Source organism: Neoarius graeffei, chromosome 12, assembly GCF_027579695.1.
Source record: "Neoarius graeffei isolate fNeoGra1 chromosome 12, fNeoGra1.pri, whole genome shotgun sequence".
NCBI lineage: Eukaryota > Metazoa > Chordata > Actinopteri > Siluriformes > Ariidae > Neoarius > Neoarius graeffei.
The window spans coordinates 47,483,799-47,503,859 of NC_083580.1; the positions used below are offsets into that span (position 1 = coordinate 47,483,799).

At 42.4% G+C, this 20,061-nt stretch overlaps 1 protein-coding gene across 2 annotated transcripts in view; it reads right to left on the minus strand.

The window, feature by feature from the left end:
• tnksa (tankyrase, TRF1-interacting ankyrin-related ADP-ribose polymerase a) overlaps nt 1-20,061 on the minus strand; it is a 429,478-nt gene that overhangs the window by 73,550 nt on the left and 335,867 nt on the right. For both annotated transcript variants that reach the window (XM_060935943.1, XM_060935942.1), the window contains exon 11: nt 19,426-19,504. In XM_060935943.1, the coding sequence (XP_060791926.1) occupies nt 19,426-19,504 (79 nt within the window). The remainder of the gene's footprint in view (nt 1-19,425; nt 19,505-20,061) is intronic.

Sequence of the window (20,061 nt, forward strand, 5' to 3'; positions counted from 1 at the left end):
TATGTCGGCTTCTGGCTCATCCGTACAGTTTTAAATACAATACCTACAATTACAACCAGTTTGTTTTTACTGCATTTATTTAATTCCTGGGCTCCCGTCTGTAACAGGGAGTGATGTCGCATTCCATTAATACACTTTACAGTAGATTATTAGATTCTAATCGAATAGATGAGCCAAAATAATTGAGGGTCTTTTTTTAATGGGCCGCGACTCGTTACAAGTATGAATAGGTGGGCCTCCGAGCAGAAACGGTTGAGAAGCCCTGGCTTAAGGGATTATCGTAGCAAGGCTTTTGGACAAATGAACCGCTCGGACTCGGAATTTTGCGACGCATCAGGGATTGTTTTTCGGATTCTTCGCTTGAGGATATTTCATGCACTCTGAACACAGGCCAGTGTATTTTTTTGTAATACTGTTGGAATGTTGTCCTTTGTCTCATATCATCTCTAGCCGCTTTATCCTGTTCTACAGGGTCGCAGGCGAGCTGGAGCCTATCCCAGCTGACTACGGGCGAAAGGCGGGGTACACCCTGGACAAGTCGCCAGGTCATCACAGGGCTGACACATAGACACAGACAACCATTCACACTCACATTCACACCTACGCTCAATTTAGAGTCATCAGTTAACCTAACCTGCATGTCTTTGGACTGTGGGGGAAACCGGAGCACCCGGAGGAAACCCACGCGGACACTGGGAGAACATGCAAACTCCGCACAGAAAGGCCCTCGCCGGCCCCGGGGCTCAAACCCGGACCTTCTTGCTGTGAGGCGACAGCGCTAACCACTACACCATCATGCCACCCGTTGTACTTTGTGCGATATTTATTTAAGAAAGCCACAAGCTGGATTCTGGACTTTTCTGTTGCGTGTATACGAGCCAAAATACTGTACGTAACAAACCAAACGTGTTGCCATTGACATTTCTGAAGTATGTTAGTTTAATTTCGCTACTGACTGACCGGCTGAAGTGTTGGTGTCTCTGGGAGTTATAGCGAGCTATCAGAAGCACCCGCGCCTGTTCTCATTAAATGAGACAGTATTTATGTGCACCGATGATCCACCATGTTCGGATGACAGTGATGACCAAAGTAAAGTTAAAAAAATAATAATAAATTGAAAAAGCTTAATCGAAATATTGGCATCCTCCTGCTTGTTACGACTAGCTAACTCTCTCAAAGCCAAGGATCTTCGTACGACTGTCACTGACAAGCGTTGGTCATTTTATAGCTAGCTAGCGCCAGCATAACCACTCACTAATCTAGATCAGAGATAAATGACATTACAGGTACTGTGTTGAAAGAAAAAAAAAAAAAAGGTAAATCCATGTCATGTTCAACTGCATGGATCTAATGCAACACTTTGTCCATGCTCTTGGTTCACCGTAGCCTCAGTCAACTGTGAAAATGAGTCACTATTTTATTTTCACCCTGTGCACGGTCTCTCTCTCTCTCTCTCTCTCTGCTCCTTTTAGTGTAAGTCACATAACGTCAGACGATTTCTTACTATGTGGTTTAGTGTTTGATAAATAATTTAATTTACAAAATGGATAATAAATATTACTTAAACTCATTAAGAACATATACAATGAAAACTACATGCAGTATTATTCAAACCTCAAGTCCATACCGGACCTGGCTATGGAAATAAGGTTTAAGGTGTACGTAACACTACGTAGTTTAATGTTTGTAGATGTTATGAACACATTTTAGATCTGAAAATGTGTTTCATGCTCCTTCAAACTAAAATTTGTAAGAGTCACTTGCATGGCAGGAATTTCATGAGGGCCCTCTTAATTTGGCCTTGTGCCCTTGGAAAAAAATATCTGCCGTAAGGCCACAGTGGCCTTGATGCCCTGCGGTTTTGTAGTCTGCCTCGTGACTGCCAATAGGCTTTAACATCACCTGCGTCTGTTGAGGAAAAAAAAAAACAAAAACGTCTTTTGATGACATTCTGGATTCTTATTGGGCAACTCATCAGTGGTGGATCGGACTCGAGCCTGGCATGAACCGCTCCGACGCGCTATAATGACACTGATCTATCACCAGCCAACCAGGAGCCTTAATCAAACGCATCCCCCGCCCACTTGTGTCCGCGTCTGAGACGTTGAATTTTCACAGAAGGAGGGAAGAAGTTGACTGAGGTAAGACTGTGTGATAAATTAACGAACGAATAAGAGAGGAATTTCAACATATAGGGTGTTACCGTTAAATAAGCATTGCTTGTACAGTAACGTTATGTCGTTACAACGTTGACCCACTTTTAACATGCCGAGTACCGACTGTAGCCGCTAACAAATGCTAATTAGCTTGCTGTCAAGTTTTTCCTTTGTCGAGCTTTAAGTGCAAGGTCATGGATGTTACTACTGCTTGTTCCTGCCGTAATATGATACGTGATGTGTGCTGTTGTCTGTTCATAGCCACTTTTTTAATCTATGCAGTGAGCATTGCTGTGTTACTAGTATTGTATGCAGACATCCCAAGTCTCCCGGAAGTTCTGGGAGTCTCCCGCATATTGATAGCGGCTCCCTGATGCCTGCAAACATTTACAATATCAATAGTTCCTATCAAATTCCATTGTGAATACATAAGGGTCAGTTTTGACCCATCTTGTGCATTAGAAGTAGCCTGGGAAATCCCATGCTGCTTTGCACAATCATTCCGATCTGAAAAGACAGCATGGAAACTATGGTCTAAAGGCTCGCCTGAGTTAGGGAGCCAATCAGAGAGTGGGGAGGGGTGGAAAGACGGTGACGCGTACTACTCGACAAACGGAGGCTTGTAGTTTATTTGGGACTGTTTACGGATCACATTTAACATGGCGGCGAGCGATACGAACCAAACTTTCGATCAAGCTTTAGACACTGTTCTGAATAGTTTAGAGCGAAAGTTTGTTTTAAAAAAAGAACAGCGTTTGGCGTTTCAGTCTTTCTTCGCCTCTTCGTCGCTCTAACTACGTCACCGGGTACAACTGCCATGATTGGCCATGGGCTACGTATACGCCAAATGATAGACATTCGCAACGTCCAATAAACGGCCGTTGACAATTGTAAACCACACCTCCCCTACGAGAAATTCAATAGGCGGATTCCAGACCATATTTCACTTGTGATATGGTCTGGTGTTAACCAGACTACATTAGAAGGGTAATGATACAAAAATGATTTTTTATAAAAAAGTAAAATAAGGATTTATGATGATCAAAAACAAGTTAATTGAGGAATGCATGTAGGCTTGAATGATGAAATGAATTTATTGCAAAAATATAGAAAATAAAAACTCAGCTGGGTCACTTTTGACCCAGGTTGTGCATCAAAGGGTTTAACCGAAGTGTAACTGCTGCCATCTTGACGAGATCACCATCGCAAGAGATTTTCATCTCGTTGTTTTTGGCGTCATTACAACATTAACATTTACTTTTATTCATTCACCCCCTCTGTGTAAATTAGAAAATGGTGCAACTTCCTCTGTAGCCGTCAACGGACAAGCACGGACTTGTCTTGAGTTTTGAGCCGATCGCAACAGGGCAGCACTGTGGCCTGAGGTAAAACATGATAGTTTAAGTTTGTTTAAATTACAAAAATGAGTAACCCAATGACTCTCATATACTCTTCATATACTCATACTGTTTAAGTAATGCAATAAAACTAATCTTTAAAAGTGGAATTTACTCAAACTGTTTGCATAGAATGAACTTTGGGGTTAACAGTGTAATAGTGTTGCAGTGTTGTGCAAATTTGCAATTTAATATTTCAGATCTTGAGACATGAAAGTGCTATTTTAAAAAAATAAAAGGTTAGAAATGTTTCCTTTGTCGTCTATTTAGTTCATTTTATTTCCTCAATAATTTTCCTTGATTGAGAAATCGGTCTGGGCTCTTATGGGTTAATCAGTAGCCTGCATGCTAGTATATGTTCCATTTACAGTCAAACATTCTGATGAACTCCAGGCTCAATTCTGATTAATCAAAAATCTGCGTAGTAGTACAGTCTGAAGATGCTCTTGCACATTCGGTGTCAACTGAACTAAAATTATGGGAGGATACAGGTTTAATAAGTTTTACAATTTTTGAAGTGAGTGATGGATTGATAAGTTTAGATGTGTTCAATATTTTCTTATCTTCAGACATAATAGTGTAGATGTTTCTTTACCTGCTTGATAGTTTTGACTGATGGCGTATTCACACCTACAGTACGTTGTTTGGTCCGGACCAAACGAACCAAATTTCCTTTGGTCTGGACCTTTTGGGTTGGTCTGAATACAAACCACCGAACTCTGGTCCGGACCAAACAAGCGGACCGAGACCGAGCTGCAAGGTCGGACTCGGTCCGGACCAAAGGAACTCTGGTGCGGACCTTTTGGAGGTGTGAAAGCAGACCGGACCTAATCCAACAGTTTTGCTTTTTTGTACCTCGGGAGCTTCCGTCGTTTGTCGAGCATTATGGGAAACAGAGTCTTGACACTCCACCGCAAAGTGCAAACACTGTTTCGGTTGTCAAGGGAACCCTACAACAGTCGTTCAGTCATTCAGACCAGTGGTAGGCTAGACTACAGAGTACAAAAAATGAGTAGGGGGCAAACGTGGGCCAAGGAAGAAACGCGCACCCTTGTGGATATATGGGCAGATGTCCACATATCTGAGCTTTTGGAGAGAACACACAAAAATGCCGACGTGTTTGCTGTATTCAGTGAGAAAATGAAGGAGAAGGGGTTCACGCGCTCCCCAGAACAATGTCGGCTAAAAGTGAAGAAACTCCGTCAGACCTACATTAAAATCAGGGACATTCTTTCAAAAAGTGGCGGTACTAGCGACGCAAAAAAGAAATTCATCTATTACGATGGATAAGGCGAATATCCCGACACATACCTCCTCCGTCTTGCGTGAAGAGCCAAAACTGTCACAACATGATGTGCGCTCATCAGCGCTATCCTCCGTAGCCGCCTTGCCCTTTGAAGTCGTCGTTGATAAATTACTTGTACAACAGCATAGTGATCGCACAATTGTGAAAACAGTAAAAACTGGAAAAAGCATATAGCTTTGATGACATTAAAAAGAATAACAGCACGGAAAGCCTCCATGACTACTTTTGAACTTGACGCTTTGTGCACGTGTCGTCTCTGACCAATAGCTGAACGACCTCAGGGCGCGTGGCTTTGTTGACAGATTTTGGTCCGCTTACTAAAATGTACAGTGTGAAAGTGAACCGCACCAAAATGAAAAAATAAAAAAACATTTGGTTCGGACCAAAGCAAGTGAACTATTGAACTATCCTGGTCTGAATACACCCTGAGACTCCAATCTTCCTCAGAAGAGTAATTAGTCCTTAAATTAAATTCATTATAGACGTGAACTTAAAATCATTGTTTTATTTTATGGCCTTGGTGCCCTCAAAAAATTGACGGCACAAAAGGCCGAGTGGCCTTGCCCCTAAAATGACGAAATTCCAGGCCTGACTTGTCTTTTATTTTCTAACTATAAAACGGTTTGTTTACACGATGACAAAAAAATCTCATCTCATCTCATTATCTGTAGCCGCTTTATCCTTCTACAGGGTCGCAGGCAAGCTGGAGCCTATCCCAGCTGACTACGGGCGAAAGGCGGGGTACACCCTGGACAAGTCGCCAGGTCATCACAGGGCTGACACAGACAACCATTCACACTCACATTCACACCTACGGTCAATTTAGAGTCACCAGTTAACCTAACCTGCATGTCTTTGGACTGTGGGGGAAACCGGAGCACCCGGAGGAAACCCACGCGGACACGGGGAGAACATGCAAACTCCACACAGAAAGGCCCTCGCCGGCCCCGGGGCTCGAACCCAGGACCTTCTTGCTGTGAGGCGACAGCGCTAACCACTACACCACCGTGCCGCCCACAAAAAAAATATATATATCAAAGAACTTCTTGGTTGTTCTCCGTAACCTGCTGCAGAGGTCTACACTTGGATTGGGGTCCAGAACAGAATGGGACTTTGTATTCTGAGCCTTTCTTGTGTAAATCCATGTGCAGTGGCAGTGTAGCACAGGAGAAAACAGGAGTGTGAAGAAAGGCTGCCCACTTTAAAATAAAATGAACACAGACATGAATTAATCAGATGTGCCCTTGGGCAACTGCAGCTCGAGGAATATCAGCTCTGGGCAGATGGAGAAGAGAGGACAGGCGAGAAGCCAGTGGTGTGTGTGCGCACGCGCGCGCACACGCATGTTTTTCTCCAACTTGAGCCTCAACTCTGCAAAGTTTCATCATAACTTTTGACACACAGTGTGCGGGAGATTCATTCCCGATTCACAATTCCAACCTATAATTGTAAACACAGTGACAGTTGGACGGGTTCTTGCTGCAGCCCTGCACGTTAAATGATCTGGAGCCGGCGTGGCTCTGCCCAGCCCGTCGCGCTCTCTCTCTCTCTCTCCCCTGAGATCAGTGCTGCAAAGCCAGCTGAGTCAAAAAAAAAAAAAAGTGTGATTACCTCCCTGCTCTGCTTATTAGTGCAACACTGCCACGCCATCTGTTTACACACTCATGTCCACAAGTACACCCCTCTGCCCACGCATCACCACCCAGTCCATCACAGCGAAGGCCCTTTTACACGGCCTGTTCAAGGCAGGAATCTTACGCCTTTAAACAAAACGTCCAGGTGCAGAGGTCTCAAAAGTAGCCTGTCGGCAAGTAACAAAAAATATTTTTGTTTACATATCTGTACAAAATTCCGCAGCGTACGATGTGAAACTAAGTTTTACTCAACTAAATAATGGCCAGACACTAACACGTCCGTAGGAACTTAGGCAGCCGTTATGCTGCAACGGAGATGTAATCTGATTGGCTGACGAGGTGTTGACAGCGTTTCGTGTGCTGTGATTGAGCCGCGCTAGCGCATGGCTAGAAATGGCGGCTAAGAAGCGGAGCGGCACGTTAGATGCCTGGGTTTCACAAAAGCCCCGAACCATGGGCAAGTCTGTAATTTTAGCCATCGCTACGCTTAGCGAGTGAAATACGTCTGTGTACGGGTCCGTGTATAAACGCGGGTCGGCTAAATATTAAAAGGATAAATATCGAAAGCGATCCCATTACTGGATACGACCTGTTTTGGGTCAAACCCGCCCAGTCGGCATGCTTGGCGCATTGACATTGTTTCCATTTTGAATTGCGACGGAATGCAATGCATCCTTGTAGGGGACTCACATATTGAGACTTGACACCTGTCATGCAGTTAATGTTGGCGGTAATCGTTAAAATTATAAACATGCACGAGTTTATGCGTGCTTGTTTTTGGACAGCTGCTGTTGCAAGAATGGTCACTCGTTGTCGGATGATTATACACCGCAAGTTGGCCTAGTGTTAGCGTGTCCGCCTCTCGATCGGGAGATCGCGAGTTCTATTCACGGTCGGGTCATACCAAAGACCATCACAAAAAATCGTACCTATTGCAGTCAGATGCGAGTGGGGAGTCAAACTCTCGCAGTTACCAGAGGACTAGCCCCCCACTGTAACCCTAGCTATATAATAGGCGAGAGGCCGAGGGAAACGGAGATCGGCACTGGGAAGGACTTTGACATGCTTTTTATTTATACAGTGCTGAGCGTAAATGAGTGCACCCCCTTTGAAAAGTAACATTTTAAACAATATCTCAATGAACACTAACAATTTCCAAAAATGTTGACAAGACAAAGTTTAATATCACATCTGTTTAACTTATAACGTGAAAGTAAGGTTAATAATATAACTTAGATTACACATTTTTCAGTTTTACTCAAATTAGGTGGTGCAAAAATGAGTACACCCCACAACAAAAACTACTACATCTAGTACTTTGTCTGGCCTCCATGATTTTTAATGACAGCACCAAGTCTTCTAGGCATGGAATGAACAAGTTGGCGACATCAATCTTTTTCCATTCTTCAACAATGACCTCTTTTAGTGACTGGATGCTGGATGGAGAGCGATGCTCAACTTGTCTCTTCAGAATTCCCCAAAGAAAATTATTTCTTTCCACCACAAAGGTGAAGCCTACAAGAAGATCAGCAAAGCTTTACTTATCAGTCAGAATACTGTAGCAAAAGTGGTACAAAAATTTAAGAAAGATGGAACTGCAACCATCTCACAGAGACGTCCAGGTCGTCCACGGAAGTTAACACCTCGACAGGAGCGTCTTCTGATGAGAAGGGTTGAAGGAAATCGGCATGAAAGTTCACTGCAGTTATCTAAAGAAGTAGAAAGCCAAACTGGGGTGACTATTTCCCCAGTTTGACCTCTTTTAGTGACTGGATGCTGGATGGAGAGTGATGCTCAACTGGTCTCTTCAGAATTCCCCATAGGTGTTCGATTGGGTTCAGATCAGGAGACATACTTGGCCACTGAATCACTTTCACCCTGTTCTTCTTCAGAAATCCAACAGTGGCCTTAGATGCGTGTTTAGTCATGTTGGAAAAGTGCACGACGACCAAGGGCACGGAGTGATGGTAGCATCTTCTCTTTCAGTATAGAGCAATACATCTGTGAATTCATGATGCCATCAATGAAATGCAGCTCCCCGACACCAGCAGCACTCATGCAGCCCCACATAAGGACACTGCCACCACCATGTTTCACTGTAGGCACCAGGCAGTTTTCTTTGTATTCCTCACCTTTACGACGCCATACAGTTTTGAAGCCATCAGTTCCAAAAACATTTATCTTGGTCTCATCACTCCAGAGTATAGAGTCCCAGTAGTCTTCATCTTTGTCAGCATGGGCCCTGGCAAACTCTAGGCGGGCTTTTTTGTGCCTGGGCTTTAGGACAGGCTTCTTTCGTGGACGGCATCCATGCATGCCATTCCTCTGCAGTGTACGCCGTATTGTCACGGGAAATAGTCACCCCAGTTTGGCTTTCTACTTCTTTAGATAACTGCAGTGAACTTGCATGCCGATTTTCTTCAACCCTTCTCATCAGAAGACGCTCCTGTCGAGGTGTTAACTTCCGTGGACGACCTGGACGTCTCTGTGAGCTGGTTGCGGTTCCATCTTTCTTAAATTTTTGCACCACTTTTGCTACAGTATTCTGACTGATAAGTAAAGCTTCGCTGATCTTCTTGTAGCCTTCACCTTTGTGGTGGAAAGAAATTATTTTCTTTAGGGAATTTTGAAGAGACAAGTTGAGCATCACTCTCCATCCAGCATCCAGTCACTAAAAGAAGTCATTGTTGAAGAACGGAAAAAGATTGATGTTGCAAAATGTCGCCAACTTGTTCATTCCATGCCTAGAAGACTTGGTGCTGTCATTAAAAATCATGGAGGCCATACAAAGTACTAGATGTAGTAGTTTTTGTTGTGGGGTGTACTCATTTTTGCACCACCCTAATTTGAGTAAAACTGAAAAACATGCAATTTAAGTGATATTATTAACCTTACTTTCACGTTATAAGTTAAACAGATGTTATATTCAACTTTGTCTTGTCAACATTTTGGAAATTGTTTGTGTTCATTGAGATATTGTTTAAACTGTTACTATTCAAAGGCGTGTACTCATTTACGCTCAGCACTGTATAAATAAAAGACACACAGCCCTAATTTGAATTCATCTGAAGTGAATAGACTTGTGCAAAAGGCAACAAAGCGGTTCCTTTCAAAGAAGAGAAGGATAAAGGGGAAGACCGAACATGTAAACGACCTGAATCAAGTTCAGTACCTGAGATCACTACAGACCCTGTTATAGAAGCGTTAGGATTAGATCAATACTCATTGTTCAGAAACTGAATAATGAATCCAAACGAAATTTGACGATACAAAACGTCATATTTTTCATGTTTACGAAATCAAGTTATCGTAACGGTTACTTGATTTTGTAAACAACAAAAATATATAAAAAGTTTTGTATTGTCAAATTTCTTTTTGATTCATTACTCTCGGGCAGTTCTATTAATTTTTTTTAGTATTGACTACCATCACTTCAGACTCTATTTTGCGGTTTACAAGAAATTGGAAATTCCTGCCCAAATGCCTTGAAACTCTCATATTTAACCTCAGTTTTCCATTTTTCTCGCCTATGGTTCACAGTATAGGGCTTCAGCCTTTTTAATTGTACCCTCCTATTCTCTGCCTCGTACCCTTTTATTTCCCCGAAACTTTGAGACCACTGCAGATGCAGAACAGGGGTCTGTGTGGTTCTGCCTCTGAACCAGAACGATTGGTGGTAACAGAGCTGGAATAGACGCCTGTGCAAAACGGACAGGTAGTACAGCGAGAGAGGGGTCTGACGGTTTTGATAGACAGACCTTCTTCTTTCCGAGACCAGCACGAATTCAAATGTCTCCAGGGCTCGACATTAACGGTCGTCCAGCTGTCCGGGACAAGTCAAATCTACAGCTGCCTGTCTGACGGGACAAGTTGAATATTTATTGAAAATCATCATTTTTATAAGAATTATTCAAGAGTTGCAATCATTTGGCCACAGAAAAAGAACAGCTCAGAGAAATCATTGAACGTCCAAATATTGCCATGACATTCATATCACTGTATGTAAACTTCTGACCACAACTGTACATATCTACAGTACAATACATACCAAATAAAGTTGAATAATCCACATTATTTTTTTCACGGCCCGGTTTTCATCAAATCCTGCGCTCTGATTGGCTGGCGAGCAGGTCAATATCCTACGGTACGGATCCCGGTTACGGACCTCTGGCGACTCGCTCGTTCACAACAAACATGGTAGCATTTTTTTGTCAACATTTATTTTCACATTTCTCAGGAGAATAGCATTAATTTTACAGCATGGATAGCGATAACGACAGTGTTCACAGCGAAAGCGAGTTTTACTACCCTGAGGAAGAAGAAATAAAAGAAAACAGGAGAAAGCTAAAAACCTGTAACTTGCTAACGCCGAGCAAAAACATGGCTGAATCCTGAATGACTCCTATTTGTATAAATAGGGGACTACATAGGCGGCAAAATGTAGTTTTTTTCCTGCCATGGAAGTGCACTTGTATACCGAGGAGGAAGCCATTTGCATTACAGCCGTGAATGAGGATTCAAAATGGCGGCTTGGCTCGGTTTTCCCTTTCGGGCGCTCTCGTTTTCTGTTAGAATTTAGTTTAAAAATATTATATATTATTTACCAGCTTAAGGTCGGTCCGTATGGTGAAATACTGTGACCTCGGCCCAGAGGGCCTCGCTCAGTACTTTCAAGACCTTGGTCACGGTATTTCACCATACGGACCTCCCAGCTGCTAAATAACACATGTATTTGTCTTTTCTATGGTATACATGAATGATCACAAATGTCATCAAATATTTCATGGGAATTTTACGACAATGCCGAACTCACTTATGGTTTGCTTTCATTCACAGCGTGATTCCGTCATCCTTATTATGTCTAACTTTTTTTGTTTTGTTTTGCCAAAAAGAAAAGTGAAAAAGACAATCCCAATTCGTAAAACTGCTGATTGGGTAATGGGTTATAATACCACATGCACCATAATGGCGCACTGAATAGTTTTTGTTTATTGCTACAGTCAATGTTGGAGTTTTGTTGAAAAATTGTAAATCGTTAAAGCGCAATGATCATCATAACTACACCTGCTTTGTGATCAACTTTGTTAACCAATTTCCTTTCACTGAACAAATGAAAAATATTGCCGTTTTAGATTGAAAAATCTTCCTGGTCTCGTCGACATCCCGCCTCAAATCACTTCTTACTTCTCATCACTTTTTCCTCCAACGTAAAATTCAGACTGCACAAACGTGCTGCTTGCATGAGTCATGTGTATAACGCGGACGGCTAACACTCTGGTTCACCCAACATTGTTTTAAAAGCAACACCGATATTCTCGGGGTATTCATATTTCCGAAGCGTAGATACCTCGATGCCGACACTCCACTGTGACGTGTCACGCCTCTGGTTGTGGGACGCCAGCGTGCGATGTACCGTAAAAACACACAAGGGTAACTCTGCTGTACCCTGACTTCAATCAAGACAGAATGTGCTTTGCATATCGAAAGCACAAGTTCAACGAACACACGATATACATTCCAATATTTAAAACCGTGACAAACATGAGCACTGTGAGACAGAATGGTCAAGAAAACCATTTTCCTCGAAAGTGCTGGTAAATTGCCGACTGCACAGTTAGAAATCCACTCGGAAAAAAACTACACAAGTGTTTAGGTAAACATATTCAACACTTCCCTGGCTGAAGGCATCGGAATCCTCAGGCAGGTGAGCTAAGCGGTTTTCATTTCAGTATGAACCAACTATTAAAAAAAAAAGTCAACAATTGGACAACGCTGTAGTGTCCTAGCCAGAATGCCAGATGGGGATAATGTAGGGCAAAACAAGTTGGAGAAGAGAGCTCATTAGATAAACTACCGTTAGGAGAACAAAAGGGGACGTTTTTGGAGTGGACAGAGTGGAGAAGCCGAGCAGCACAGACGCTCCGAGCTCCATGGCAGAGCCTGAATGACTGCCCAATCAGTCCATACTTATCTGATCAGGCTCCCTGAAAAGAGCTGCATTGATCTGACAGTCTCTTAAGCACCAGCGCTGATATAAATGATTCAGCTCTCAGATAGCTTCCAGGTCCGCAGAGAAACCTCAGCTTTTGACTCGGTGCCAAAAAGGTTTAACTTCACTGATTTCTGGCACGACTTTCACCACTGAAATGTCACCTTACTCCTTCAAAAGGTGGCATGTTAGCAGATAAAGATCCCTCCTACGATTTACACATTTCGCATCTAGTTTCCAGCGAGAAGGTGTGCTGCTTTTTTTTTTTTTAAATTCTGTAAGCTCACTGAATAAATTTAAAGCATATACGCAGAACCGTGGCCTCAATTTTTGGTTATAAACACCTTGAGACCTCAAGAATGGCACAGGAATAGTTTTAAGCATTAACTATAAATCTCAGACAGCAATTTGTACAAATAAAGTGATTTATATCGGTAGCGGTCTGAGTGAATGACCTTGACATCTGCGACGTCACAGCAGAAAGTCTATTGGTCTCATCGCCATTTCCGCTATACTAAAACACAGAGCTGACTGCAACTCCGATCCTCCATTTTGAGTTAATGTATCGCCATGCCACGTAGATGTGTTGCTGGCCGGTGCAGCAACACGACAGAAGGTGGATTTACGTTGCATTCATGGCCCAAGAATGTTCAAACTGCAAAGATTTGGACGCGTTCTGCGAGTTGTTCATGGGCACATCGGGCGCCTGCGAAGTGGTGTCTCCTCTGCTCTGCACATTTTACTGAAGACTCGTATGAAACCTCTGATCTGTTGAGCAGCGTTGGCTATAAGCCCGTATTGAAAGAGGGTGCAGTACCGACAATTAAAAGAAAAGAAAACTACAAGAAAAGGAAAGCAAGTTCAGTTGCACCAGTTCTCCCGGAGTGTGAGCCGAGGGTTGTTGCTAAAACCCGGGATGGAACGGGACGTGACAAATTATTGCCCGGGCAGTTGGTGACGTTCCGTCCTGGGTTTTAGTAATTGCCTGAGCCGAGCAGTAATGGCGGAGTACTCAGTAATGGCGGAGTACTCAGTAATGGAGAAAATGGAGAATGAGTGGGGCAGCCATCTGATTTCTCCGCTGGATATGCTCGCCTCAGCAGCAATATCTCACCCTTACGTGGAAGAAGCAAATGAATGGAGAACTGAACGAACAACTGAAAGTCAGATTGTTTCAAAAACAATTGGCCACAAGGTTGGCCTTCAAGAAGCGAGAACACAGACGGGTAAGCTTCGACTCTCATTTGGATACAAAAACAACAAAAACACTCGTTGTTTACCTGCATTTAGATTAATACATGTAACTTGTATTGTGTGTTTAAGTTCCCGGTATAAGATTATTTAATTTGCTTCAGAATGTGATTGTCTCAGTTCATCTGATTATTTAATTAGCCTTTTACGTTTTATCAGTGAAAACGCATGCATGTACATGTATGTTGCACAAGTTAGAACACCTATCCTGTTTTAATGAGAGTCAACCCACAATCAGTGAAGTCAGATCAGTAACGGGATTTCTTACTTTCACCATAAATTATTTATTTATATGACTTTGGTCTGTAGCTGTCAAAGGCCTCGGCCTTAAAACCGGTTCCCGCTGTGACGTCACGCACTCAGGGCTGGCTGGCTCAGCGGGGCAGCTCGAACGCCAACTTCGTGGTCGATTTTAACTCGGAAATATTTTTTTTAATTCCCATTTATGCAGCATACAAGAGTCAAGGATGGAGATACTATCCACTCAGAAACGTGTTTAAAAATCAAGTTTCTGCGTATCTCCTTTAAGCTGACTGCATTTAATGGCGCATTTTAAACATTAATACAATGTTTACATGAGAAAACAAAAATCATAGAAGTTACAAGCAACAACAGAAGCCTGAGTAACAATGTGGAAAAATTTGAACAAACTCAAAGCATATCGAACTTCCTCTCAGGTAGCGGTCTCACTGTCTTGTTCAAACAAACTTCAAAAATGATTTCAACAATGTTCTCAGAATTTTCATCAAGCGCATGAGGAGAACAATGCAATCAGACTTCACACACTCCCTTTGCGCGTTTTTCTCTAAAGCTGGGAAAATCTAGCAGCACTTTTCATTAAAAGTGTAACTGTTTAAGATTGTTAAATCCATTTTCATGTTTGAATTCAAGTAAATGAACGTTTTCCACATCATGCTGTTATCACAAAATACTGAGTAACGGTGTGGTGTGATGAAGTGGAGTTACTGTTACCAGTGCATTAGTTGATTGTTTTCTTTGAACAGTGCTTCATTTTTCTGATACCACAGCAGTTTGAAAACAATTAGGCTACAACTTTTTCTCGACAAAATACTAGTGTGTGTGTGTGTTTTTTTTTTTCTAAATGCATTTATATGTACATTTGATGCTCTGGAACATCTGAGAGATAAAGTAGTTCTGGTCATCACTTGGCATTATAGCGGCTACACACCGCCGTTCCCTCAGGTAGAGACCGCCTTTCAGATTTTTCAAGTGCAGGTCATAAAAAGAATTTTCCCCGACACCCAATTATTTTTGTTTCGTGGATCGAAAGCTACTGAATTCAAATCACAGACTTCCAATTTTTTATTATTTTTTCCCCCCTAATCAGTCCCCCCAGGATTCCACAGGCCTTTTTTGTGATTGTTGCGGGCTAAAATGTCTGATGTTGCGGGGGGGTTTCCAAAAAATTGCAATGAAAGTTGCGGTGTTTAGTTTTTTGTTGCGATTACATTGCGGGGGGAAGTGAAAGTTGCGAGAAATTGTTGCGATTTTCTCTTTTTGTGATTAAAATTGAGTGATATGTTAAATATCAAGTTATTACTGAAAAACTATTGATTAAAAAAAAACAGACACTGAGAAATGGTCCTATAAACAACTTTACCAATATAAAAGATTACCAGGACTACAAAAATGCAGAAAAATAGGCTTTACTTATCCAAATGCACCTGTTGGTTCAAAAGTTAAAGTGCAGAGAACCTCACAGCACAACATGAAGTTCCCTTAAAATATAATATAAATGCCTCAGCTTTCATGTAAGAAAAAAAAAACTATTAATACTAGTACTGTGTGCAGGCAGTCTCTCCTGAAGACTAAATTAAACAATAATTATAAACTAATAAAATAAATGGCTCAGGCTTCATAGAAGAAAAAAAACAACAACAATTTGAACAGAATCTCACAGTATGATGCTGAAGCTGCCAAACAATGGAAAATAAAATACCATTTTGGCAAAAATGTTGGCATCCATTAATTTCTTGTATGAAGTAAAAAAAAAAACAAGTGCACACAGTCCTTCACTGTAAACATAACACTTTCAGTAACAGAATTTAAGCCTACATAAACACTGACTCGCACATGCTGCTTCTCTTGAACGGAAATATGGAAGTAAGCAGTGTTGCCAGATACTGCTGACGTTTTCCAGCCCAAAATATGTTCAAAACCCGCCAAAATGCACTTGAAACCGCCCAATCTGGCAACACCTCAAGACAACGCCAACGATTAGTCAAATTTGCAGGAAAGTTGTGGTGATTGGATATAATTGCAACACCGCCCTGAATTTGCGGGGATTGGTTGAATTTGCGTTGAAGTTGCAAATCGCAACATCGCGAAATCCTGGAGCGTCTGCCTAATAGAACACTTAATGAATTTAAAGCCACATGGCCCTAAATTCTCCACTATTTTTTCCTGCTTCACCAATACAAGATACTACGTCATGCATGACGTGGTGGGATTTCCCCGTTCGCGCAAGGCATTTTGGGATACAAATTTGAAACTGGAGAGAAAAATGGAGGACGTGAGTGTGCGAATGAAACGTGAAAGACCGACTACAGTAATGGAAAGCGAGAAGAAAAGACGTTAGGTTGTGAAGGAAAGGAAACGCAGGACCAAACTAATAGCAAGCACCTCGGTGTGATCAGCTGTTCGTTTAGCGACAAAAGGATGTGACCGTCCGTGCACGGTCAAAGGGAAACCTGCGCATGCGCACACGGACTTCCTCTGTCTGCTTGATTGCGCGAAGCGAATGATTTCACGCACACTGGGAATCACATCAAATTAAATAACTTCCCAGCTACAGAATGGCCTGATATTTTGTGAGATATTACAGAAATAAACATAGATCACAATAACCAAATTTCACAGGGAACTCAATTTCACCGATTTTATGAAATCGAAAGGCCGGCTAGCTTTAAATCAAGAACCAAAAAAAAACCCCAAGCAAAAAAAAAAAAGCTACTTGTTATTGTCTATTTATGGACAAGTTTTGACTGCTGTATAACATTGGTACATGCATGCAGACTAAGATTTTCATCTGATCAGAAATAAGGAAGCAAAGTGTACACAAATGCTGAGGAGTAGGCATGGCCTCACACCTGTCAAAGACTAGGCATGTGGGGATCAGGATACTTCGTCCAATAGTTGAGATATTTCATCCAAAGCCTTTTTCATACGCACTATCAATTATTTTATGCTTAAGTCACGATGTATATACCTAATAACTTATATGTTATTGGCTTCATCAACCTGTGACTTGCAGCATGCGCTGGGAAGGTTTGCAGCGGAGTGTGAAGCGGCTGGGATGAGGATCAGCACCTCCAAGTCCATGGCCATGGTGCTCAGTCGGAAATGGGTGGAGTGCCCACTCTGGGTCGGGGGGGGAGTTGCTACCTAAAGTGGAGGAGTTTAAGTATCTCGGGGTTTTGTTCACGAGTGAGGGTGAGGGGGAGCGGGAGTTGGACAGATGGATCGTGTCAGCAGTGATGCGGGCGCTAAACCAGTCTGTTGTGGTAAAGAGAGAGCTGAGCCAAAAGGCAAAGCTCTCATTTTACTGGTCCATCTACGTTCCCACTCTCAACTATGGTCACGAGCTATAGGTAGTGACCGAAAGAATGAGATTGCGGATACAAGCGGTAGGAATGAGTTTTCTCTGCAGGGTGGCTGGGCTCTCCCTTAGAGACAGGGAGAGAAGCTTGGTCATTCGGGAGAGACTCAGAGTAGAACCACTGCTCCTCCACATCGAAAGGAGTCAGTTGAGGTGGTTCGGGCACCTTGTTAGGATGCCCCCTGGACGCCTCCCTAGGGAGGTTTTCTGGGCATGCCCCACCGGGAGGAGACCCTGGGGCAGACCCAGGACATGCTGGAGAGATTGTATCTCTCGGCTGGCCTGGGAACGCCTTGGTATTCCTCCGGAAGAGCTGGTGGAGGTGGCCAGGGAGAGGGAAGTCTGGGCTGCTCTGCTTAGGCTGCTACCCCCGCAACCCGGATCCAGATAAGCGGTAGAAGATAGATGGATGGATGGATGGACAGATAACCTATACGTACCTCCCACTGTCGGCGAGCGGTAGGAGACGGATGCGAGGGCAGAAGTAATGTTTATTAACAAATGTGAAAACGCACAGGCCAACAATCCAAAACGGCTGGCAATCTCGTAAACGTGAAACTAGCAAAAGGTCGGGCGGGGCACAAACAGGCAAAGACAAAAACTAAGAACAGGAAACAGGATCGGAAACCCAGGGAATCTACACGGGAGAATAAGGCTCAGTAATGCACGCTGACGTGGTGTAATACTTCGCAATGAATGTGCGTTTTCTCAGTCTTCAGACTCTCGCTGTTAATGAGGCTCACCTGCACATGATCAAGAGGCATCAGTGTTGCCGATATAAAGACTGAGAAAATGAACGTTTTCTCACATCTGGAGATCATATCTCATACTTGCCAAGGATATCTGGCAAGTGCGAGTATAGATTTTCTATGCAATTCGGTCGAAAAAAGACAATCTCTCCCCACAAGTGCCCGAAGTTGACTTGCTGATTCCCATCGTTTCCGGTTTCATTTTGCAAAAATGTCTTTTGCTTCGGTCAAAATTCCATTGAGAAGTCCTCCTTTTCTCGAACAAACAAAGACCTGAAATCTAAAATAATTGATGGTGCGTATGAAAAAGGCTTTTGGACGAAATGTCTTAACTATTGGACGAAATGACCTGTATCCTGCATGTGATAAATTGCGTGCGCACACAAAGTTTGAATTAATGAAAACAAAATCACGATTAATTTTTTTTTTGGTAGCTATAATTGCGTTGTTTAGACAGCAGAGGGCACAATAACGTACAATAGTGTTAATACGCACGACTTCACCGGCGGCAGAAGTAACTCTGCTCTAATGCAGCGAAAACGCACGAAAAGCAGATCTAAAATGGGAAAGAGCTGTTGCGTGATTGGACAAATAAGACATAAGAAATCAGAGCTCTCTTTTCACAGACATTCGAAAATTAAAGAAAAAAAGCAAACGGAGGTTGTTTAAAGGTTATTAAGGGTTATTAAGAAAAGGCCTATGTTATTAACTTGAACTTTTAATAAAAAGAATACATTTGTTAATAGACCATTATATTTTACTCCAACCTTTGCAAATATTTGTATATAATCATTTTTACTTATTAAGGAAATGAAACCCAAGTTTTTTTTGACAAAGGGAATATTTAAGTGGATAAAGAATAGGAGAACAATGTTGCTTTTTTTGGTAATAAAATGCGTTTTTTCCCAAAAATATCATGGGAAAAATCAAAACATGAAGTGGGTGAATCGTTCCATGCCTATCGAAGAGTCATATTCTTTACCGATGTCTCGTGTTATTTTCAGACAGAGACGCTTCGTTACACATCGTCTCTTACATAAAGCTCCATAAACGCTGGCTCTCATTATTATTAATGGAGACGGTGAGAGCGGACATGCTAACAGCAGCTCCACATTCTCCTGCTCAGATGAGGCGAGAGACTGAGCTGGGTGCTGAGCAGTGCGTGTGTGTGTGAGAGATAAGAGGAGACATGTGAGTAATTGCACTACCAATGTGTTCTAGCGTTCTGTTACAGAACAAACAGGCCAGATGGCCCGTGATGTGATGTGATGTGATGTGATGTGATGCGATGCTCACTGATGTCAGGACGTGTGCATGCGTGTACCTTGGCCCCATGTTTCTGCAGCACCTCCAGGATATCATTGTGAGCTCTCTCAGCTGCCACATGCAGAGGAGTCATAAAGCTACACACACACACAAAAATAAAAAGACAGACATTAGACCCAACATCAAGAAATTACATCTTGTTTATTTGTAATGGTATTTATTATTACCATAATGCATTAATCCATTCAGAATTATGAAAACGTGACTTAAAAAACATACAAGCCTTAAAGTATACCGGTACTGGTCATTACTTACAACATTAATCATGCTTTATGTATTACTTATAAACAAAAAGACGCGCACATTCAGTCAAAAACAACACTGTAAAAACACTTTTGTGGACAATTTTATTCCGTGAATTACCCACGGAGGCAGAACCACGGGGAGCAGCCAGTGCCGGCTGGAAGTGGCGTACAGTCGTTGATCCTGGGTTATCGGGTGCGAGTAAACAAGCAGTGTTCTGTGGGTCGAGATTCCCAGGTCCCAGTCAAGTAACTTCAGAACAGGGTGAATAAATATAGATCTAATACTTGTAATAGACCTTGATTTTATGGCACATAATTGTGACGCCTCACCGAATCCAGGGACACACGTCGGCCGAAACGAATCCGAGATAATCGCAAAAGAAGCATTT